At 48.2% G+C, this 25,035-nt stretch overlaps 1 protein-coding gene across 1 annotated transcript in view; it reads left to right on the top strand.

Annotated features, from left to right (window-relative positions):
* LOC142880195 (neuropilin-1a-like) overlaps positions 1–24,563 on the top strand; it is a 42,958-nt gene extending 18,395 nt beyond the window's left edge. Inside the window, exons 4-8 of the mRNA XM_076013923.1 lie at positions 6,238–6,465; positions 8,663–8,818; positions 12,640–12,806; positions 21,685–21,840; positions 24,369–24,563. Of these exons, the coding sequence (XP_075870038.1) occupies positions 6,238–6,465; positions 8,663–8,818; positions 12,640–12,806; positions 21,685–21,840; positions 24,369–24,563 (902 nt within the window). The remainder of the gene's footprint in view (positions 1–6,237; positions 6,466–8,662; positions 8,819–12,639; positions 12,807–21,684; positions 21,841–24,368) is intronic.
* Positions 24,564–25,035: the final 472 nt, after the last annotated feature.

The following is a 25,035-nucleotide window of genomic DNA, read 5'->3' as shown; positions in this document are numbered from 1 at the left end:
CCCTCCCAGTGGGAGGAAACTCCCTGGCGGCCGGTCCTCTGCTTCCAACAGTTGGGGTGAAAAGGAAACAGAGAACTCAAGACCTAAACTGGTGGAGTCTCAGAACCCACATTTTCTTTTATATGTATACATATATATGTCATATATATAGGGAGAGAAATATATGTATATATATATATATATATATGTATATATATGTCATATATATATATATTTCTCTCTCTATATATATGACATATATATATATATATGTCATATATATAGAGAGAGAAATATACATATATATGTCATATATATAGAGAGAGAAATAAATATAACACTTGAATAGTAATTTCTTATTTTGAGGTCGGAATGAAGTAAGTAACTGTTGCATTCAAGACATGCCAGAGGGGTTGGGAAAGGGGGGGGGGGTGGGGGGGGGTTGGCGCGAATGAGAGTCTTCGACTAATTTCATGGTTTGTTTGTGATTTGGTCGAGGCGGAGGCAGAGCGCCGCGTTACGCAACCGCAATATGTCGGGCAATATGCTCGATCCGAAAGCAGCGAATCGCGCCGCCCGCGCCCGCTCCGTAATTGCGGCTTTTTTTTTCTTTTTTTTCTTTTTTTTTTTTCTTATCTGGCGGCGAGCGACTGACTGCACGACGAGCCTTCGTGGCCGGCCGGCCGTCGCGTCGTCAGGGCAAGCCGGCTCCTCGAGTCCCGTCGGGCGTCTCCTCCCTTCGCCGAAAAATAATGTCGACCCGGCGCGACGGCCCCGCGGATCTCCCTCCGTGAGCGACGGCAAAGCAGCGGAGGGGATTTCCTGCGGGGGTGGGGGGGGGCCCGCTGACTTCCTTTGTTTGGACGGAGCGAAGCGAGGGGGAGGAGGGAGCCCCTCCGGTGCAGATCGGCCTGTCATGTGACTGCCAGGCAGACAGGTGCTCCAGACTCCACTTCCATTAATTAACCTTAGCAGTACTCTATCGGACGCCCCGCCCCCCCCCCCCACCCCACCCCCCACCCCCCGGTGACCTCGGAGACATGATAAATGGACCCTCCGTCCCTTTTTAATCTGGCCCGGCGTGTGTTTGCGCTGGGTGTTTGCCTGCCTTTTTTCCAAACGGGTGTCTGTCACAGACACAGCCGGGCAGCTGGGCGAGTCTCCATTTAGAAGATCAAAGTCACTCTCCGACCCCCCGCCCCCACACACACACACACACACACACACCACCGCCACCTACCCCGAAAATAGAAAAGCTCATCTACGCGCGTTTCCCTCAACCCGCGCTACGGTCTCGCCGTGATTGTGTGCACATTTGCGAGCCTCGTCCGTCAGCCGCCGCTGATTGTAAATGAGGCGTATTACGGCCCGGCAGGCAGTAAAAGATGAAACCGCTAAGCGGCACGCTCGCGGAGACTGGACGGAATACAGACGCTATTGTCGGCAGAAGGCAGGAAGCCGCTGATTGATCTCGATCCTGTCAGCAAACCACACACAAATGGGGAAAGTTCATCCTTCACTTCTTTTTTTTTTTTTTCTGGCCGTTTCTTCTTCTTCTTCTTTCTGCAGGAGGTTAAACAGAGGGCTCCACGTGCCGCTAGCTTGAAATTCATTAACCGCATGCGATGATTACCCACGTGATTGCCGCTCCGCTGGAGTTCAGAATAAAGAGTAGATCTGACAGCGGGTATGCAGTGAGCGCAATGTCGTAGTTCGGAAATATTTCTCCCCCGTGAACAGAGGTGAGCCGTGAGAGGTGCCGGCGTTTGGCTAGCGAACCCCAGGCCCAAAGCCGTTGTGTTTCCGGGTCCACTCTTGTGTTCCGACGAACGGCCGCCGGCAAACACGGCCGCGAGATCAATTAACGGCCGTGTTTGTCCAAGAGCGAAAGCCCCGGCAGAGACGGTGGAGGTAGATTCCGGCGCTGGCTGATTATCCCGGGCTTTACCAGCGCGACGGGTATTAGCTGGGAAAACACTGTGTTGGCTAACACGTTTAGCGTTAATGACGACACGCGTACGCTCCGACCGATCGGGCGGGGCGGAGGAACGCAGCGGCTTGCAAAGAATGCGTGCCGATCGCAGGCGCTGATAGTCCCCGGGAATGAGTGGAACGCGAAGTCAGCCGCTGGTATCGGAGCCGACTTTCATCCATCCCGGGGGAAGGCGGCTACAAACGCGCAAGCAAAGGTCACGCGTAAGATAAACAAACCCACAAGGCTAACGACGTGTAAAACGCGCACCCCCCCCCCCTCAGGAACTACAGTACAATGCCAACTTAAGCACAGGTGTGATTGCGCGTTCCGATCGAGCCGCGGTAGTTGAAAAGCATAAAACGATATTCACGGCGCGCGGAAAACACGCTAGCTAGTTCTCGCCAGCGACGCTTTGAAAAACCGGCCCGAACGGGAGAGAACAGGTTGTTTTGCAGCTGCACGCCGACCCCCACCCCCCCCCCACCCAGTCCCCAACACCCCCCCCACCCCCCTCCCTGATCCCATCCAGCCGTCTTAATTAGCACGGGCTATTTATTTTATAGCCTGCAAATTGGCAACCCGCACTCGGCCGGCTCAAGTCTGGCAAGGAACAGCGAGGGGAAGATGACAGTCGGGAGTGAGAGGAGATAAAGTCCGCCGCGAGTGAGGAATACTCTCGCCAAGGGGGGCAGATTAGCGAAATGGTTGCGCGCGCGTCTCCGTGGAGGCCCCAGAGAGGGATGGGGGGGAGAAAAGTTGAGCAAACTGACGAGACGGAGAGAGAGAGAGAGAGAGAGAGAGAGAGAGAGAGAGCCAGCGATGGGTTTGGACCGAAATCCTCGGCCTTCCCGAGGGCGATGTTTATCCCCCTCGTCTGGCAGCGTCTCACTTCAGACCCTTTCAAGTCTCTGGAAAGATCCGTCCTCGTCGCCGCGCCGCAGGAGCCCCGCTGCACGTGTTTTCCTTTAGCGTCTCAGCAGCTCGCTGGGACGACGGCCACATCAATGCCGTCCGAGGGGCCCGTTGATGTGGGCGAGGAGGCGAAGACGTTAGCCAACCGAACCCTCCCCCCCACCCACCATTAACCTCTCTCTGCTCACCGTCTCATCTACGTCTCCTCTGCATTACTCAGTAAGAGAGGGTTAGATTGATTGGGAGGCGTTCTTTCTTCTTTTTTTTCTGGGGGGGGGGGGGGTCATCGGTTATTTCTTTTCTGCCAAAAGCCGCACGTGATTGGTCCAGATGTGAAGCGACATGATGAAGTGTATAAGTGGTAAACATTTAATACTCTTGATATCACGAACATCAGCCGTTAATAGCCAGTGTTGTTGCGATTGCTCCATGAAAGTAATCCAACTACTGGTTATGGATTACTCCTATACAGGTAATCTAATTCCTTTTTTTTTTTTTTCAACTACTTTGTTTCGTAAGTAATCGGTTACAAATGACTTTAGTATGAAAAAAATGATTTTTCCGACATTTTGCACACGACAAGACATTCCGAGCTAGCATTTTTGCCAGAGTAATCCCGTCACATTACTCTGTTACGGAAAAATTACTTAGTAATAGATTACTCGCCAACACTGTTAATAGCACATCACTTGCTCATAAAATAATAGACGCAACAAAAGAACCGGAAGAGCAGGAATTCCCACCGAGGGATGGCGAAGGAACGGACGCTTGTTTTTCAGCAAAAGAAAATCACACCCTCATTGCCATGTTGGGGGGGAAGGGGGGTGGGGGGGGGGGGGCATGCGGGCGTTTTTCAGAGAGCACGCACACCTGCGAAAACATCTTGAGTGCGTGTGGGTGGTGGAGTGGGGTCGGGTGGGGGGGTGGGGGGCACACTCTGCTCCCATTGACCGCACGGCCCTAATGGCGTTGGTCACATCTGGCTCGGATATACGCCGTTAGCGCTCGCACGTGGAAACCGGAGACAACAAATGTGAGAAGACAAGCGAATGAAAGGGAGGGAGAAGGCCCGCCCAGTTCCCAAACACCAACAACACCGTGCGTTCCCCCCCCCGGTTCACAAAGGAAACCAAATTTACGGGGGTACGCCACTTATTTATAGCGCTTATTTGGATTTGTATAATTAATAGATATATTTTATTTCTATTATTTCTTTTTAATTCCTCTCTTTGCACTGCATACGCTGCCCTTAGCATTGTTGCTACAGGAAGTTGGGGCTCAACGTGCTGTATTCTGGATGGTTTGTGTAAAGGTTTTTTTTTTTTTTTTTTTTTTTATTTGGTGCATAGTTTGTCACATGACGCCACTGTAGTGCAGATCTGGAAATGGCAACGGCAATACGGGGCCAATGAATCCCGCGTCAACACTTGCGGCGCCTCGGGCCGTCGTGCGCACGCCTCTCCATCTGCCGGAGTGTCTGCCGCACCACGGGCTTCAGGTTAATGTTTGATTAAGTGCCGCTAAACCGCCAGTGATGTCACAGGAGGAGGAGGAGGAGGAGAAGAGGAGGCGTGACAAAGTGGCTCGGCCGATTTAACCGGGCTAATGATTAGCCGGAGAGCGCTGCACAGAGTAAACAGCGGTGATTTAGGCTCGCAGCCCAGCGACAAACCGTGTCGTGTCGCCCCCCCCCCCCCCCTCCCCCTCCCCCAGGGGGGCCTCAAGAAGAAGGAGGAGAAGTGAAGAAAAAGAGAATGGGCGTGTGTAAAGCCAGTTCATTCAGTTGGCCAAAGCAGATGAGCGCCCCCTGGAGTTTAGATCTACTCTTTTTTTTCTCCTGGCTGCTGTCACTCTTTGGTTGCTCAGAAGGCTTTCGGATGGTTTTCTCCTGATTGTCCAAAGTTCTTCGAGGCGCCTTTAGGTGTGGGGGGAAAAGAAATTCAAATTCAATTTATGATAAAGGGGGGGGGCTGCTGAGCTGAGAGCCGGCCCCATTAAACAACATTCACATTGCTCTCAGTCTCTTGGAGGACACGTCGTCAGAAGAATCAAGCCTAAGACGCACCCTCAGAGTTGAAGTCAGAACTCGGCTTTGCCCACAGTTTAAAGGATCGTACTTGGACACCAGAGTGGCCCGAGTGGACGGCTGGTTGTAAATGTCGAGAGTTCAAGATTGTCTCTTCGTCCCCTCTCTGGGGTTTTCCTGTTGTAAATTCAGCTTGTACCGTATGTTTATAGAGCGGATTAGAGTGTTTGACTGTTTGAGCGCGTTATAAATTCACCCCCCCCCCTCCCCCCCCCAAAATCCTTTCTTTAATAATTTAAGCTCTTTCACTACGAAGATTGTAACTCCACCGACAAACAAGAGAGAGACGGGGACCTTGCGGAAGGCAGTGGGTTAGCGTCCGAAGACTTCGGCACCACCTAGCTAAGTGTCGTACAGAAGCATGTCAGTGCTCTCCCCTTCCTGTTTCAAAAGGAGCCGCTCCTAAAAACCAGTCGACTGCCGGCTGGCAACAAGGATCGACATGGAACCGAAGAAAGAGGCTTGAAGTCAAGTCACGATCCAACTCGTTCCGAAAGTCACTGCGCCGCAAAACGAGTTTGAATGAAAAGTGCACGCTGAAGCGCGCCCCCCCCCCCCCCCCACCCGGTCATGTGGTCGGCCCGCGCCATGTAGCCGCGAAATCCCTGTGTCTCGGCTGCGAAAATGAATGGCGACGCAGTACCTTGAAAAAGCTGCACACTTAACGCCGGTGCTCTTTGGAGTCGAAACGCCCATTGACTTTTCTCACGCGGCTTCCTCCCTCCTCCCTCCTCCTGCCTTCCCGTGGTCCACCAGCAGTGGACTGCAATTGAGAAGCTTGAGTAACAGTCGGGAGGGGCGGGGGGGGGGGAGCAGTTTGCCACAATCATAATTTTGCCGACAATGACTCCATCTTTGCGATAACTGTCCGCAATTTAGGCCCCGAGACGGGCTCCAGTTGGAAGGCGAGCACGCCGGCTGCCAGGCTACCGTGAGAAAGGACATTACCCTGAGCGCATTATTTATTTTATTTTATTTTTATTTTTTATTTTTTTTGAACGATCGCCTCGGACGGCAGATAGCTCTTCTTCCTCTGGTGCTAGTGCGCAGCCAAGCATAAAAAACTTTGAACATGTGTCAGCGTCGCTCGTTGCCTTCACAGTCTGGGGAGGCTGGCGCTAGTTAGCGCTGCTCATTAGCTAAACGACAGTCATCCCAAGTCGTGACTCTAAAAGAATGACTCACTTCTTTGGGATGCGCCGATAGTGACACAGGTATCGTCGAGTTGAGTACTCCTTACCAACTCCATACCAATAATAGACCAATTCTCCTCCTCCCCACGCAGGTCCTGCGTGCTCCAGGAACTTCACCTCCAACAGCGGCGTCATCAAGTCACCGGGCTTCCCCGAGAAGTACCCCAACAACCTGGACTGCACGTTCATGATCTTCGCCCCCAAGATGTCGGAGATCATTTTGGAGTTCGAGAGCTTCGAGCTGGAGCCCGACCCGACGCCCCCCGCTGGCGTTTTCTGCCGATACGACAGGCTGGAGATCTGGGACGGCTTCCCCGGTGGTAAGCGACTCGATTGAAATATCGAGATATCCATCTGTCTGCTATATATAGAAATTCTCTGTCCTCTCCAGTCGAGAGGAAATCATTTAGTTGACAATTTTAACCTGACACAACCGGGGGCCCTGAAGTTCTTCCTGTTTCCGCTTCCTCGCCTGTCATTGGCTGCTTTATGGCTTCGCAACAGCGCATCGGGGAGTTGTGCGTGCGCGCGAGCGCAAAATGAATTGTGCACACACGAAGGCGCCATTCATTGACTGATGTGTGAATTTAAAAAAAAAACAACAGTACTTAATTTAGTTGTAAGAAAGACACAAAAATGAGACATTTTAAGACGGTCCTGCGTGTCTCCAACAATGAGTCTGCATTCACTTTAGCCACTCAACACCAAAAACAGGATTGAAGTGGCGCCTCACCCGTCACGTGTCCCTGGAGGTGACTGAAGCCGTGATGAGGAAGACAACCCATGAAAGGAAAGTCATGCTCTGGCCTTTGATCGGCGTTCCCCACGGTGCCTAGCTAGCTGGATTGTTGGTGCATTAGCGCAGGGGCTGCGGCGCCCGCTAGCCTTCGCTTGTCTGCCGCGCAGGCGCCGCGGGAATTGCGACCGTCCTCCCGCCCTTAAAAGCACACGTACCTCAAGGAGGGGCAGCTGCTGCGGAAGCACAACTGCCCCCCCCCATCCCCGAGGAAGGCCGAGACTGGGAGCGAGTGGAGGTCCTTTAAAATTTCATGTGCGCCGCGGTAGTCATGCAGATAATCCGGGAGATGGCATTTTTTTGTTCCAGCACAGAGTCACATGGGGTTCAGGGTCTCACATCACACCTCTCCCGTTAAGCCCGTGTGAGGTGGCTTTCTGCCTTTCATGTAGGATCTGGTGCCGGGAGTTGCGTGTTGTGGCAGGCAATTCCACAAACTGCCCATCACTGGCACTTTTTGGCCTACTTCAGTTCTCTAATTTTTTAAAAAAAAATATAGTGAAGTTTTTGGCCAGTGCTGATTATGCACAAATGTCTGAAGTCAGCCTTGCTAATCTGCAAAGTCATTAAGAGTGCATCGCCTCTCTCTCTTTTTAGTCAATGCACTCAATGCTTATTCGGCTAAATTGCAACATGTGCGAGTCATGAAAAGTGTAAAAAAAATTTAAAAAAAAAACCCTTTGGAAGCATTTTTTACACTTACACAGGTGGAAACAATCAGGCCGACAAAGACTAATCAGACCAGGTGGGGACACACAAGGGAAGGGCAAGGCAACCGACACGCGAGGGAACAGGATTTCAGAATAAAACAGGAAGTCACGAGACAATGAACGCAACTGAACCGACAGACTTCGATTTGGTTTGTATACAAGGAACATAAACTGCAAAATATTTACTAAAGTGTAAATATTTACCAAGGAATACTGGAAAAAATAGTTGCGTGTTAAGCTGCAAAATTTAGCAATGTTTTGAATAAATAAGCGCAATAAGAACACAATTTGTAAACAATCTTGAGCCAGGCATATTTGCCCTTCATGTTTACTCAACCCATGATTCATTTGCTGAACAATGTGTCGGTCTAACTCATGGTCGGAAACAACGAGAAAGCTTTCCCACGTTGCAGCAGCGCTCCTCTTCCCCCCCCCCTCCACCTAGCATCCCTGCGTCTTCTCTCCCCTCCCGTTCTCTCACATTGATTCCCCTCATCCATTTTGCTAATTAGAACTCGGCCTCTTGCGCTCTGTCTTTAATATGCCCACCGAAACCCCCCCCCCCCCCCCCACTGTTCCTGCCGCATCTTTATTTGTTCGGTCTCCCCCTCACAAAAAACCCCGTCCGTCCGTCTCTTCGCACACCTCGAGTCTCCGAGGGGGGAAAGGGAAGACGGGAAGTCTGCGGAATTTACGGCCGGCAAACAGACAGAGACCGTGACCTGGCCGCGCCGCGGGGTCACTCTGCAACTTTGCCCTCTTTGTTTCCAACCAGCGAGCAGGCCCGGAATGTTTGGAGTCCCTTCCCAGGCATTTTTATGGAGTCGGCTTTTAGAGAGGAAAGAAAATAAAGCCGGTGCCATACCTCAATGGGACTCGAGTTTTCACACCGCCGCGGGGAAGACCGGTCGTTAAAACCATGTGTGACACGGCTGTAGAAATACAAACAAATATTGAGTCAGCCCTGCAGTAACAATGCCGGCGCTTGTTTTTCACCCCCTTCCCTTGCAGTTGGCCCGTACATTGGGAGGTACTGTGGGCAGAACACTCCCGGAAGGATCATCTCCTACACGGGCATCTTGGCACTGACGATCAACACCGACAGTGCCATCGCGAAGGAAGGCTTCTCCGCCAACTTCACTGTCATCGAAAGGACCGTTCCAGAAGGTGAGCTGGCGTAAAAAAAATAAATTAAAAAAAAGCATAAATAAACGAAATAAAACTCTGGATACCAGACAGGTGGGACGGGATTGTACTGAGAAAAACTGTGCAGTGTTTGGAGATTTAAAAAAAAAAAAGGAACGACGACATCAAGAGGTTGCACTTTAGATTGCAGCGCTCACTCGCTCACCCCCCCCTCTCCTTCGCTTGCCAGTGAGCTACAGTGGCCTGCGCTAGCAAACTCGGGTGTCTCGTTCACCTTCCTCTTCGTTGGTTTATTTGAGGACGGCGGCGTTCGCACTAAGAAACGGAGACATCAAGAGGTTACACTTTAGATTGCGGCGCTCACTCGCTCACCCCCCCTCTCCCTCCTTTGTCAGTGAGCTACAGTGGCCTGCGCTAGCAAAGTTGGGTGTCTCGTTCACCTTCTTCTTCGTTGGTTTATTTGAGGACGGCAGTGTTCAGGCTTCTCATATAAAATAATCATTCTATGGGTGGGAAAGCCAAATGATTTGTATTGTACTGCGAGTATACACCTTTATCAGTGCGTTCCTACGAAGCATATTAAGCTTTTAGCAATATAAAAAACAACTAGTCAGGCCATATTCTATACGTCAGACCTCTAGATTCCAAACAGCAAACATGAAGGGAGGGATAGAGTCAAAGAAGTGAGGAAAATAATGGAGAGCAGTGAATGAGTCTCACTTGAAACAAGTGGTTGCAAGAGTGCCAGGGCAACAAACGAGCTCTCAGGATTTATATTCAGAGAGAAGAATTCGCTCACACTTAACAGACCTTCTGCATTATCAAATAGACACTTCTCTCATTTGGTGCATGTGTTTTTTTTTTTGGGGGGGGGGGGCACATGTGCACCTCCTGCCTGCGGTTTACGTCTCGGCCTCCAAAAGGCATCTCTCCCCCCCCTGTGCTGCCCTCGACCGGCTCCAGCACAGACTCGCACACATCCCCCGAGCGTTTAACGGGCGGCGGCGGCGTCATAGGACCTGACCCCTGACCCCCATTTTGCAAAACTGCTCCGGCTAAACATTTCATTAAGGGAAGACGGCTTGCTGGTTGAAGCCATAAATCTGTCCGCGGGCCAGACCACCCCAAACACTCGCACGCAGTCAGTCAGTCAGTCAGCCTTCGGGAACAGATATAGAGATGGATGACGTCCAGTAGATCCACCAATCATCTCCACAAGGGTTTTGTTTGGCTCCGGGGGGGGGGTGGAGAAGGAAGGCAGCAGTGGCAGGAGTGAGTTCACACACTCAGATGTAGTTGTTTTTTTGGTTTTTTTTTTTTTTTTTTTTTCCACCGCTCACTGATGTAATTCCTTTTTGGCCTTTCTTAGTCTCTTTAATCCCGCAGACAAATTGAATTACGCATTTTACAACTTTCCACGTCTCAAATTTCTGATTGGTGCAGCGGGTCAGGGGTGCGGGGGGGGGGGGGGGGGTTGCTCGGTCTTGCATCAGCCATCCGAGGTAGGTGCAAGAAGCTCTAAACTTTGTGCAGACTCTCCTGCAGACTTGCGTGAGTTGAATCATTCATAATCCCCTTATGTATAATACACGGTGGATTTTCTCACTTCTGCGCACAGTTGGGTCTGGCTGTGAGCTGCTGATGTGAGGTGATAAAGCCATGAAGGGGGGGTGGCGGGAGGGGGGCTTGTCTTTTTATTTTTTTTATTTTTTTTTTTATCTCATTTTGACAAAAATAGGAGATAATCTCTCCTCAGCCATCCAGACTCGCGTCATATCTACACCTCAGCCGGCTCTCTATTTTCCTCAGTCACCCACATCAGCGAACGCCTCAAGCGGCGGACAAAAGCCGCTTGTTTTCGCACCAGTGGCGATGTGTTCGTCCACGGTTATGTCGGCCCGAGTACAGAAATGTCGCAGGCGCTCGGCGTCTCGTCGGAGAGAGCGCCTGCGACGGGCGCTGGGAGGTGCGAGACTGTCTTCTCAGCCTCCCGCCGACACTACCACGCAACGCGACGAGCCGCGCGTATGCTGCAGCGCGCGACACACGCTTGCCGACTGCGGGCGCGCCCGCCCTGTGACAGATGGAGCGGCCGTCTGTGTTCGCTTACAGGTAGCCGCTGCCGCGTAGCAGATCCACGGCGGCCCTCGTCCTGGCTCTTGCGCGAAGCACGTGACTGCGCGCTGGGGGCCGGACTGCCATATGTTTGTGTCAGTGCTGGCCTTGTGTATAGAGGCGCAAGCATGGTAGATGGTAAAATGGACCTTTATGGTACCCCCGGAGGGCTTTACCTCTCATTCACCCGTACAGTCGTACCCAACGGGTGGCCGCTGCCGCGCAAGGAGTTTCAAGCCCCATTGGGAGAAACCCAGGGTTCAGTGTTCTGCCCATGGAAATTTCAGCACGTGGACAGTTGGAGTCGGGGATTCGAACCGCCGACCCCTCAGATTGTTTGATGACCCGGCCCGCTCTGTCAATTGAGCCACGGTGGCCCCAACGCCTTGAGCGGAGGGTCTGAGACGGCGCAGAGGCCGATTTCCGCGACCTTGCTCACACCCGGATGTAATGTGAAAGGAGTCGACAAGGAATGCAGTACAAACCGTACAGTAATTACAAGAAAGATTCAAGTCAGTCTATGTACAAACAAACAAGAGCAGATGTGCAAAGGACAGACTAAGAAGAGTGACGGATCGCAGGGGTGAAAGTGTGCCTTGGCATTCCTCTGCGTCGTTACGGCTTTATTATACGACTCGGGGGTCGTAAGGTCACGTTGCTGGTTCCAACAGTGACCCCACCCCCGTGCGTCGCGGTGTCAGCACGTCTGACCTGCCGGGCGCTGAAAGTCCGACCCTTAACTCACACCCACTGGTTCTCCAGCTCCGGAGCCCAGGCTGCGCTAATGTCAACATAAACGGGGGGGGGGGGGTTTGCCTCTTCAAGGTGGGTGGTTGGCTCCTCGTGTGTACGAGGTACACCCACGTTTTTGGCTATAGTCGCACTGCTGTCATATCTCTCTTCGTTGGCCCACCAATGAGCTGCCAGCTCGTACTCTGCCTTCACCCTAAGCTAGCTCGCTGAGGTTCCAGCCAACCTGCAACCCAGGGTGTCTTCTATTTTTTTCCCTCTGAAGTCACATTTTCTGAGTCCAGGGCCGACCAATTTAAAGTCAGAATTTCAAGTCGGTGTGAGGAACCTCTATAGCCTCATGCTTGTAATTCATTTCACCTGGCGTTGGGTGAAAACCGCGTGTCTGGAAATAAAAAAAGACGCGTATTACGCGAGGTCTACCTCAACCTATTCATTCAGGCAGGTGTTGACTCATAACTCCAAACACGACAATGTATTTTTTTCCCCAACAGCTTGCTGGAATGTTATCACCCCAAACATGCGACACTTCTCTTTAAAAACCTGAATTCCCACCAACACGTCGAGCTGGGGGCGTCTGTCCCAGTGGGCCGCTTAGCATTTCTGCACACGGGGATGAGAGGGATCCACGGACTGGAAAGAGTAGCTAAAGTGAACGTCTCTGTAATGCCTAATAATTGTGGAAAGCAAGAACCGCTCTGAATGTTTTATGAAGTCATTCTTTCATCTTTAATGCATAACACTTCCATTCAACCTGCATTAAATGCCGGGCAGGGAGGATCCAGCCAGGCGTCTCTGATGTGCTGTTCTCTCCCGGCCAGCAGCGCTGAGTGCCTGTCGTGCCGCGTTCTCCCGGCCCGACACTGAAAGCCCACCCTGGGTACGGCACACTCTGGCGCTCTCAGCTAGACCTCCACTAAATGTCTCGTCTGCTCGTTCTCCCTCTCTTTTCTGCCACCCCTTCCTTTCCTTTTTAGACTTCGACTGTAGCGACCCGTTGGGAATGGAATCAGGGGAGATAACATCCGACCAAATCATGGCCTCGTCCCAGTACAACCCCAGCTGGTCGCCGGAGCGCTCTCGACTGAACTACTACGAAAATGCGTGGACGCCGGCAGAGGACTCCAACAAGGAGTGGATACAGGTAGTGCACTCATCCCCACGTCGTATTTCCATAGTGCATTTACGGTTGCTGGAAAGCCACTAATTGGGTGCAAAAGCAAATTGATCTTGTCGACACAGCCTGGTAACACAAGCAGAGCTGTTGATTTCGTCCATATTCAATGTTTTTCACGCTGTGTTGGAAACTTGCGGTGAAGACGATAAGACTGCATGAGGGGGTGACTCATCACTCTTCCTTCCGTTCTGTGACAGTGGAGATGTGTGTGTGAGCAGGAAGTGCATATTTTAAAAATTCACCAAGTTTAATGGCAGTGGCAAATGTTGCTCCTTGTTTGGATTAGAAACACAGCAATTATGCACTTAAATGTATATTATTGTATATATGTTTTATGTGTTGATTGAGGCCTTTTTAACAACAAAGTATATTTACATACACACACACACACACACACACACACACACACACACACAAATATATACAATATATATATGTGTGTGTGTGTGTATATATATACACACTCACACATGTACGTGTATATATATATATACATATACTGTATATACATATTTGTATGTATATATATACATATGTGTGTATGTGTATATATATATGTGTGTGTGAATATATATATGTATGTGAATATATATACATGTGTATATATAGACACATGTACATATATAGTGTGTGAATATATGTAATGTATAGAGAAATGTATGTGTATATTTATGTATGTATATAGATATTTATACACTTATATACATATACAAACGTACTGTAGATACTTATATATACATGTACTGTATATATATATATATATATATATATATATATAGAGCTATACATATATATACATATATATATATATATATATATATATATATATATATATATATATATATTTATACTTATTGTATATATTGTGTATATATACATACTTTGTTGTTACAAAGGCACATAGATATATATAGATATATATAGATATAGCTATAGATATATAGCTATGTGTATGTATATATATATATGTATGTATATATAATATCAAGTGGCAATGGACTAATAAACCAAGTATAGTGGTGAGTTGCGAGATCACCCTTCAGAAGCCTAAAGTCATGGGAGTAGAAGAAGTCGAAGAATGAGCGGCTCGCAGGGTCTGTACAGTATAAGAAATGATCAGCGCCTTGCTCCAGAACAGCAGGGGTGTCCCATATTTGTCCTTCAGTCTCTTGGAGGTTCTCCCACGACGCCGCGGCCATCAATTCCGGTGATGAATGCGCACCGCGCGGACGGACCTCCAGGTGTTTGTTCTTTTTGGGGGGTCCCGCGTCCATTCTCTCCGTCATTGTCCACCCATCCGGCTGCGTCTCTCCTCCCTTCCCTCTGTCTATCTCTCCCACGTGGTCACCCTCTACCAAGAATTGATAGCTGCGGCTGCCTTCGGCGGGGGGGGGGGGGATTAAGTCCAGGCTTCCAGCTCAGACACACACACACACACACACACACACACACACACTGTGGGGATGGGCTCTGTCACATATATTTCTGTCCGTCAGATTATCTTCAAAGCGATCATTAGCCACCGGGAGAACTCTGTGTGGAAAGATTGAGGATTTGGGTTTTCCATCCCGTGATGGGGATAAATTCACACATCCCAAATCCCCGCTCGCACATCCCTCCGCCATTACCCCCAACAGTGACACAGCCCTGACGACGAATACATTTCAGGCAAGTTTGATTTATTAACCAAAGGGCCAGGCTGTTTTTCCCTCTGTTGATTTTGCAAAGTTTGGCCGTCATATGTTTCGGCAGAGGGGGAGACGAGGAACGGTGCTGACACGCAGCCAAACATTTCCCCCCGGCCGGGACGTAAACATGCTTTTCCTTTCATTATTGCGCTGTAAATATTGTGCCTGACGGTCTCTGTTACTCCGCCGGGCTGATTCAATCGCTTGACTTGAGAATGTGCAGAAGGGGAGGGTGGCTTCGCCCGCGCAAGCGTGAGCACTGTGGGCCTTTTGCGTGTGGAGTTTCGAGTCCAGACCCCCCCTCCAAACCTCCACCACCCCTCGTAGGAATCTCAGGATGTTTCCGAAGTTGACGAGGAAGAAACGCGCCGCCCTTTCCGCTTCCCCTCTTCGCGGCGTCAAGTACATTTGCTTGACGGGAAGGGAAGCTCCTGTTTGCAAAACACGCGCGGCCGCACCGCTGCCCTGTTTTGTCTTCCATCTCGAGCAGAAATTCGCCGCGAGATTGCAATTGCCACCGTATTGATTGCAACGAGGCTTTGATTTGGCGGTAAACATGGATTTTCTCCGACAAGCGTGCTTATCCCCCACCAATGCTGAGTGGCTCCTCGAAAATGTTCGGATTCCAAATGCTGCCGAAAAGGGCTGTCGTCTGTGGCTTTGCTCGTAATTTCTGTTTTCTATGGAGTGCCACGCGCTCGTGCCAGGCTCTCCAAGCCGGGGGCCAATTATCGCGAGGAGTGTTAAAAAGAGTAAGAAATCCGTCATTCCTCTCTCACTGCTGCCTGCCTGCCACGCTGCAACACGCTCTGGGCCACTCGCACGTTCACTTTATCTCACCGCCCCGTCACATGCGCAGCAGTCATGTATTCATATTAAGCGCTGTCAGCGTTAACGCATTAATCGCGATTAGTTAAATGCAATCCACGATGCAAATTTTTCAATACTTCACATTATGGAGTTGAAACTGCCTTGAAATGCAGACGAGCAGAATTGTACGCGTGCAATTCAAGCCGCGATTAATCGCAGTTAACTGTGAAGATTCTGCGATTAAAAAAAATGAATGGTTTGACAGCCCTAATTCACATTCATTCTTTATTTCATGATGGAATCCTGTTTGGATTCCCATGCTATAGCTTGAGGCAGACAGCGTTGTTATTCACGTCAGGTAGCCTTTTCATTTTTCCGGGCCATTTTTCTTTGCTCTTCTTTTCTTTATCCTTTATTCCCCGACTTTCGGTTTAACATAATCCAGATTTGTTGTCCATTTTAATGCTCGCCTCTTTTTTCTTTTTTTGATGCGCCAAGAGTCAGCTTAAGTCTGCGCTCGCTCGCTCTCTCTCTCTCTCTCTCTCTCTCTGCTAGGTAATTAGATTGGCGTGCTGTGGTAGCAGCACTGAGCGCCGGGTTTGCTGGGCCATTAATCAGCCTTTTGGTGCACGCAGGGGACCTTCAGACCCCCCCTTTTCATGGGACTTTGTAGTTTGAGGAGAGATGAAAGAAAGAAGGCCATTTCATTTGTTCACTTCAGATCTTCTCCTGTTATGCCGCAAATTCCCCCTCTGCGCAGCGCCGGTCGAGTTGCATACGTGCGTCGAGGTAGAGCGGCACAGGACAGAGTGGGTCTCTCCAGCAATGTGCATCAAAAAAAAAAAAGAAGAAGGAAAAAAAAAAACAGATCCTGTGCCCTCTAGCCCAGCATTTAGCCCGATCCTTGTTTCGTTATTTCAAAGTAGTTTGAACGGGAATAACACACGGCACCAGCGTGTGATGTTAAAGTAGTTACTGCACATGCCCGACCCCTTTCTTCCCTTCTGGAGGAGAGGAATGTTCCAGATCGGTGCCATACAGGAGATGACAAGAGAGTTTGGTGCGCTGTAGGAAAAAAAAAAAACCTAATGGCCTCGGCAGAGGGGAAAAAAAAAATCAGCATAGCGTTATTAATTAAAGCAAAGAAGAAGATGACCATTAGGCAGCCGACATTGATCTTTCATATACACACAGCATGAATAATTGACACGGTCTTGGAGCGAGCTGTCAATACCTGAGAGCCCCTGTATTGAGCCTCTTAGAATGGCAACATACCGCACATAGGCGTCCCATTCACTCAGGTTCTTCTTCACATTAAGCACCGAGTTGATTTTTTTTTTTTTTTTTTTTGGTCTCCATATCCATAATTTAGCTGCTGTTTCTTTTTAGCCGGGGAATAGTTTATGCCCAGACGACATCGTCTTCACTTTTGTTTTTTCTCTGCCTTTGTGCAACCGATAGCCCAAATTATGTCTCGCAAGATAAAGGCGACGCGCTCATCTCACCCGACAGATGAAAAGCGCCGAGGACGAGAGGCGCGACGGCGCTCGGTCACACGACGCAAATCCCTTATCCGCGGCATGTGGTTCTAATTTCAAGGTAAAATCGAGCGTTTGCAGGCAAACTTGGCCCGCGACTTCAAACGCCGCCGCGTCATCAAACTGGAAACTGGAAATTGCACGCGGGCCCCGGCAAAGGCCCCCACTTAGCAAAGATAACAGTTTAAGTCACAGCGCCTGACCAACCAAACAACCGCTAATTACACACTGCGCCGCCCGTTTATGTCTTCTGCCGCTCCTAGCTTGGAGGCTAACGCTCAAACTGCTCGCCTTGCTCTGCCATGTCCCGAACTCTGTCTCATCCAAAAAGCGTGCTCATTTTACACCAGCCCCCACCTGCCCCCCCCCCCCAAAAAATGATCCGTCCCCAATTTTCAGGGCTAACCGTTTCACAGAGTGCTAAGTAATTAGAGATTGGACTGGTAATTAACAGCAGCTTTTCTGGAAAATGAAGTCCAACAAGGGCCGCTCAGATCATCGCTGCGTTGTAGAAATGGACACAACCGTCCCAGATCTGCATAAAAATCTCTCTCAGTTGGCCCATCAATGAGGCAAATGAAGGAAACCCCCCAAAAAATGCAGCATTTTGGAGTCATTTTTACCGTCTGTCTGCAGAAACTAGGAAAATTCCAAAGGCCGTTTAAGTCAGTTGTCATCGCTTAAACAGTCATCCGCAGCTGTGTGTACTGAAACAACACCATCCAGATGTCATTAGCTTTCATCTTATTACAAATTAATCTCATTTACATCAGATTGAGACAATTCCAGGTTGCGTTCATCTGACTGTACCGTCCTTTTTGCGTCCGTGAAGCGTCTCCTGACAATTCCCGATTCTCCTGGCGATTCCGGGAATCGTTTCCCAGAAGCCGCGCCAGGTGTCACCTGTGTGAGCGACCTGCTCTTTGACTCCACCTTCTCTCCTCTTGTTGTCCTTGTTGTCCCCGGGACAGGTGCTCACTTTTCTGCCGTCTGTTGCGTAGGCAGAAGAATGGATTTCAAAAGTATTTGGTAAACTGAGCGCAGATTGCGGAATCCTGGCAACTCGATTACAGGCTAATCAGCTGGCGTGAGATGAAGCTTTCGCTGTTTTCTTCAGCCCCCCCCCTCCCCGCCGGTTGTCACTGTACGACTGTGACTCTTCGCCGCGCCCACGCGACAGCAACGAGACTGTATCCTCCGTTATCTACGGTGCCGCTCAGCTGCAGACCCGAGTCACTCCGAGCCAAGGATAACAGTACACCGGGTATCGGGTGGACCTGACGGCGGCGCCCGCAGCTGCCGGCGCAATTGAGGGATCATTTGGAAATTATCCCTTCAAAACCTTGTGCAAACACCCACAACGTGCATTCTCCGTCTGTCATTTCACACGCTTCTACCCCCGGGGCTTCACACGCATGTCTGGGCCAACGCGAGTTCCAGTATGTTGATCTAATTCCGCCGGCTGCAGGCCTCCACTGACTTCACTCGTCTTCTGCCTCTCTGCTTTCGCTGGAGTCCACACGGCTGGAGTTGTGCTTTGAGTCCTTGCTTGGTCTCAGCTTGAGAGGTTAAAAAAAAAAAAACAATCCTATATGATAAAAATAGATGAATAAAATCGCAGCTGAGCATCTTTTCACGCTGCGCGGGAGCAACAAACGGACAAGGACCCGCATGAAGTTCGAACTGAGGTCACCTCAGCGATTCTCAGAAGTCTCGATGTCTCGCTTGTGACTCAGACAGTGCACGTGTGTTCCCTCCACATATGACTTACGGTGTGTCAGCATTCTAAGAATTTCACAGTGTCGTGGAAGGGCCTCGTAATGCCCACCCCGAGCTGAAACAACCGACGCCGGTCGGTCAAGATGGTGCGGGCGGAATCTGGACTCGTCATCACGCCGGCCGAGTATGAAACACTGCAGCGCGGCCAAAGTAGATAACGGATCACGAGCCGCCATTCACACCTCTCCGCGCGGTGATTACATCGCCCATTAGGCATGAGTCAGCCTTTCAGGGCTCACTGGCCAAACACTTCATCATCATCACCACCACCCGAGGATGATTTATTAAGCCAATGTTCGGCGCTGAAATTTGTCGCTTTTTTTTTTCTTTTGATAAAGTATTTACCTTTGCTGAATGAGGTTCATTGTGTCTTTGTAAGATACATATTTGATTGTTTCTTTTATAACAGACACACAGACTATTTACGTTACCTTGGTGATACAAACGCATCATCCAGGTGACTTTCTGAAAACGGACGAAAGTTACCGTCGAATCGTCTCATAGCATAGAAATAACATCTGAAAATAGTCACCTATCTGTCATGAAAGAAAAATGCTGACAATCGTATATATTTATCTCTGCCTTCAAGAATCCCAGTTTCTCCCCTCTCTCCCATGCGAGACCCTTTCTTTCAGCATCTGCCTCCGACGAGCCGCCATAGATCAATCATTTTGCTCCTATCAGCCCTTAAAATCGATCTGCTCTGTGTGCTCTGTGCTCGTCTTTGCCCCACACGCTCCACAATTCTGCCCCCCCTCACATCTGCCGTAATGACTGCGCCGCATCCAGTTCCCCGCCTTCAGACCGCTTCCGTCTTTTGACCGCTCTTTATTTTTTCATCCCTCACCTCCCAACTCCTTGTCACGTACCGCTGAGACGCATGCGTTGAATATTTCAGAATTTCCGTCAGGGATTTCAGTTTTGGGGCATTACTCGTGCCTCTCTCTGGTTTGATTGAGTTAAAGCGAAATTCCTAATGATTGGAGAAAAAAAACTCTGGAAAGTGCTTCCCTTTGAACAAAATTACAGTATTTTGGAGGGGGGGGGGGGAGTTATATGTATCAAAAATAGACCTCTTCAAAAAGCCACCATATGTCTGCACGCCGAGTCCAAGCAACCATGTGTGTTCCCAATTAGCACGACGACTCATTAACTTCCCCCCGGTGCTCTTCATCTCCATTACACCTCACGAAATCCATTTTGCAGAAAAAAAATGTTCCATGACTCGGTATTTCAATTAGAGGCACCATTATGTCAGGCTCCACCATGAGCCAAACCGTATTCCGTTTCCATTTGTATATTTTTTGGCAAGTCCATCCGAATCCTTTGGGACGTCAACACACAGAGTGGGAGAGTAGCGTGGCGGAACTCCATTTATCGCCCCCCCCATCTGTTTACAGTGTGTCTTCTTACTACTGGAAGTGAGGGGATGGAGCATTCTGGGGCGTGCAGATGTTTCTGTTCTGCTCTTTTCGCTTTGAGGCATTTAGCACAGGGACAGCATGGAATAGTGTGTCTGTGTGCGTGTGTATACATACACATATACAAGTTACATATGGAACAGCAGGGTAAAAAATTTGGGTAAAACGTAATTTGCGATTAATCGCGAGTTAACTCAGGACACTAATGCGAATAATCGCGATTAAAAATATTATTTGACTGATTAATATATATATATATATATATATATATATATATATATATATATATATATATATATATATATATATATATATATATATATATGTATATATACATATATATATATATATACATACATATATATATATATATATATATATATATATATATATACATACATATATATATATATATATATATATATATATATATATATATATATATATGGCAAACACAAGGCTGACTAGCTCCACTGCATGCATGGTTTTGACATGCTGCCGTCTCTCTGAACCAGATTACTCGCCTTCATTTTCCGAAATGTCTGTACACGTCTGCTCGGAGAAAGGATTTTTCTCTCCTGCCGCCGCGACTCACATCCTCTCTCCGAGAAAACGGCCCAATGATCTCCCTTCTACGCCGGCCGCCGTAATCCACTCAAGACTTTGGCCGTCACTCACCAGAGCCCGAGCCAATCTCGCGCCGTCAAACATCAAAGTTCCCCGTCGTCTCTCGTTGCGATCTGGAGACCCCGCTCCCGCTAATATCCCGGGCCCTCTGGCATTGCTTTGCTTGTAGAGTGCGGTCCGCACGCAACGCCATTAGTCCTCATCAGTGTCAGTCCTCCACCTGTCACGCTGGAGCCGTTTGTTGCTCCCCTGTTTCGTACAAACCCCGCTTTTCTCTGGGATGGATAAAAGGTTTTTGTTCCTTTTCTGAGGGCGGTGGTCCTGCACACGCGCTCCAATGTAATGAAAACCAGCGACCACCTCTGCCAGACATGAATCTAAAGCAAAACAAACAGTAAAACACGGCCCATGCGCCTCTCTGATCCCACCGGCTTTGGTCGTCTTGACGTGATGAAAACAAAATAGCCTCCTGCATATTATAATGGCACAATGTTTCTTATTCTGTCCATATCTTTCTTCTTCTACCGACCTCCATTTGTTGAAAGTTCACTTTTATCCAATAAGCTCTTGTCTTTCATCTCAGGAAATTAGGTGATCATCATGTGTCTCTTTCATGAATATAAATATTTGATTGCTGTTTATTAAATTAAAGGGTAGCAGTAGATGAGGCTCCAGCCAAAGATGACTCAGAAACGCTCTTCTTACATATATTTTATTTTCATCTGTGGCTTGTAGCCGATGAGGCATTGGAAAAAAAAAAAAAAAAATTCACAAATTATTCACGCGTTTGAAAAATTGGAACATACAGAGAGTGGTACGTTTCAGCTTCATTAGGATAATCAGTCTTCTAAGAAGTGAAACTCTTGTCATCCCTCCTTCCTTTTAAGCCGGGATTTTCTCACGATAAACCCCCTTTAAGCAGCTTTTTCCTCAGCCTTATTCTTCTTCACCCACCGTCTCGCTCTCTTCTCACCCTCCACAGGTGGACCTCGGGTTCTTGCGTTTCATCTCGGCTATAGGCACCCAGGGCGCCATCTCCCAGGAGACGCGGAGGATTTACTTTGTCAAGTCCTACAAAGTGGATGTCAGCTCGAACGGAGAGGACTGGATCACTTTGAAAGAGGGCTCCAAACAAAAGGTAGGAATCCCTGTTTTTCGTAGGCTCATGTTCTACTGGCAAGGCAAGATCTAATAGACTTTTGTGGCTCTCGGATATAGATATAAATGTGTGTGTGCATATGTATATATATATGTATATACATATATATAAATATATATATACATATGTATATACATATATATATATATATATATATATATATATATATATATATATATATATGTATATATATATATATATATATATATATATATATATATATATATATATATGTATATATATATATATATATATATATATATATATATATATATATATATGTATATATATATATATATATATATATATATATACACACATATATATATACATATATATACACACATGTATATATATATACATATATGTATATATATATATATGTGTATATATATATATGTATATATATATATATATATATATATATATATATATATATATATATATATATATATTAGGACTGTCAGCGTTTTATCGTATTTCAAACCGAAGGCTGGGTGTAAACCTAGCGTAAACCTTTTTGTCCCTTTTACTAACCCGTAGTCGGCCCCTCTGGCCGATTTCTGGTAAGAAATACTTCCATCATGGGGTTAAAACTGCCTTGAAATGCAAAATCACAGAATTTCACACGTGCAATTCAAAACCGCGATTAATCGCAGTTAACCATGAAGCTTCTGTGATTAATCGCGATCAAAAAAATAATAATCGTATAAAGTACCTTTGAACCCACTTTTTTCCACCTTTATTATTCACCTTGATCACGTTATTGTCAATGCAGTCATCTAATGCATGACGAATAGGCAGCAACATGAGAAAAACTCCTCCTCAGGAGTTGTTTTCAACTCATTGGGGGTTTGTTTGATTTGTTTGAGCATCTTCCATCCTGACGACGACCTCCTGTAGCTTGATCCTCAGCTGAGGTGAGAATGCCGCACCTCGAGTACGTGCTTCCCCCCCGCTGCTGTTGGCATGTGCGACGTTGGCCCCTTCGCCGCGTCGCAAGCAGGAGCGGCGACGACAAACAAAAAAAAACAAAAACCTCAACAGAGGGTGAAAGTGGACGGAGCAGAAGGAGAGCAAGCTGTCGCGTTTGAGCAGCTTTGCAGGAGGCAGAAGAATGGAAGAAGAGTCGGGAGTGGGGGGGTCGGGGGGTCGGGGCGGGGGGGAGTCGGGGAGGTGGGCGTAGACACTAGTGGTGTGCAAACACCACGGAGGTGAGGCTTCGTGTGGAAGGAGGGAGTGGGTGTGTGTGTGTGTGGGGTCGTAAAAAGCCTTTCTCAACACGAGAGCACTCACACTAGCATGTTTGCACTGCAGCGTGCCGCTCTCCGGCTCTGGCTAGAAGAAGAAAAAAAACAGTGCGGAGCTTTAAGGTGAAGCCTGAGTTGTTGTTGATTTTTTTTATATATATATATATAAATATATATATATATATATATATACACTCTAAAGTGCTTTTTGCGCAGAGGGGCGCAATTTACCGCATGCTGAGCCGGCAGTTATGACGTCTCAGCGCCGCCGCTGGAAAAAGTCAATTTGCCCCGTGAACTGGTGGGGACGGTCCTTTGGCATCCTGACATTTCAGAGAGTGGATGACTTTGGTCCCCGAGAGGCTGCGCAGGCTTTATGGGGACTAAAATGTGTCCGCCGCGCCGGTGGTCGTTTTAGCGCTGCCGTTATCTCAGGGTTTGTTTTTTTTTTTTTTTTTTTTTTTTTAATCGTTGCATCCTTCCTGCTATTCGCCTCTCCGCTGGATTCCTTTCAGCCTCCGTAGCGCCGTCGAAGAGGTCAGGAAGTTGTGCGATTGCGCACAGGACGAGGCGCTGCTGTAAAGTGTCTGCCGTCATATCTGTAACTGAAGGGAAAGACTGCACATGCTTTTTGATATTTTGACATGACTTTGTGAAAGGTATACATATGTATGTATGTATGTATGTATGTATACATGTACATATATATAAATATACATATATACATACATATATATATATATATGTATGTATATTTATATATATATATATATATATATATATATATATATATATACACACATACATAATTTTCAAAATAAAATTGACAAATGCGATCATGGCTTGAGCTAGAAACGCAATAAATATCTTGTAAAAGTTACATATAGAGCAGGTTTGCGATTAATCGCGAGTTAACTCAGGACACTGCGATTAATCGATATTAAAAAATTTCAATACGTGTATATGTGTGTGTCTGTATATACATGTATAGACACACATATATACATATATGAGGTAATCTTCTCAGCTCTGCAGATCAATAAATAGACAAACGAAACAAAACACGCGGTTCATCTCACTGCGTCTGTCCGTCCTAATAAATCCGTCGTCCAAAAGTTAGCTAAAAAAAAAAAAAAAAATACTCCTTGCGCTTCTTTTCCCGAGGAATGCCGCAGCCTCGCAGAAATTCCAGACTCTGCGAATCGCCTTCAGGTTTTCGCTATTAATAATTCACGTCTTCTTTCCCCCCCCCCGCAGGTTTTTCAAGGCAACACCAACCCGACGGACGTTACCAAGACGATGCTTCCCAAGCCCACGCTGACGCGCTTCATCCGGGTCCGCCCCGTTACCTGGGAGACGGGCATAGCGCTGCGCTTTGAGGTGTACGGGTGCAAGATCTCAGGTGGGTCGCCCCCCCACCCCGACCCCACACCCCCCAAACCTTCCTGCTGAGACACACACAAACACACACACACCTCGGTCAGACAATTTACTGCTACGGTTAGCGAGGTCCTAAACCTGGAAACGGCTTCGGAATCCGTGAAACAATTCACCCGTCCTCGGATTATTCCCGCAGCCCATAATACTCCCCGTCCCTGTTGCCCGCCCCTCGCACCTCACCACGGCGAGTGGGTGCGAAGTGACGCCGCGCACACACTTGTACAAACAAGCTGCTGCAGAGTGGAGGAGGAGGAGGAGGAGGAGGAGCAGGATTACCTATTTATGGTTTCCCCCTATGTTAAGATGTCGCTCATTCAATATAAATGGAGCCAACAGCTGCCGGGCCAAGCAGGACCCAGTGCGGCGCCGCCTCTTTGCGGTTCCAGCACCGCCCCCCCCCCCGCCCCCCTCGCTCATGCTGCTTTGATTTTTGGCAGCGCCCGTCCTCGTCCTTTCCTTTTCTTGTTTCGTTAACTTGCGCGTG

The sequence above is a fragment of the Nelusetta ayraudi genome, unplaced genomic scaffold, assembly GCF_046127955.1.
Source record: "Nelusetta ayraudi isolate G7.1 ecotype Tasmania unplaced genomic scaffold, CSIRO-AGI_Nayr_v1 ptg000161l, whole genome shotgun sequence".
Classification (NCBI taxonomy): Eukaryota; Metazoa; Chordata; class Actinopteri; order Tetraodontiformes; family Monacanthidae; genus Nelusetta; species Nelusetta ayraudi.
Note: the sequence above shows the minus strand (reverse complement) of the source record. Positions and strands in the feature narration are given on the sequence as shown.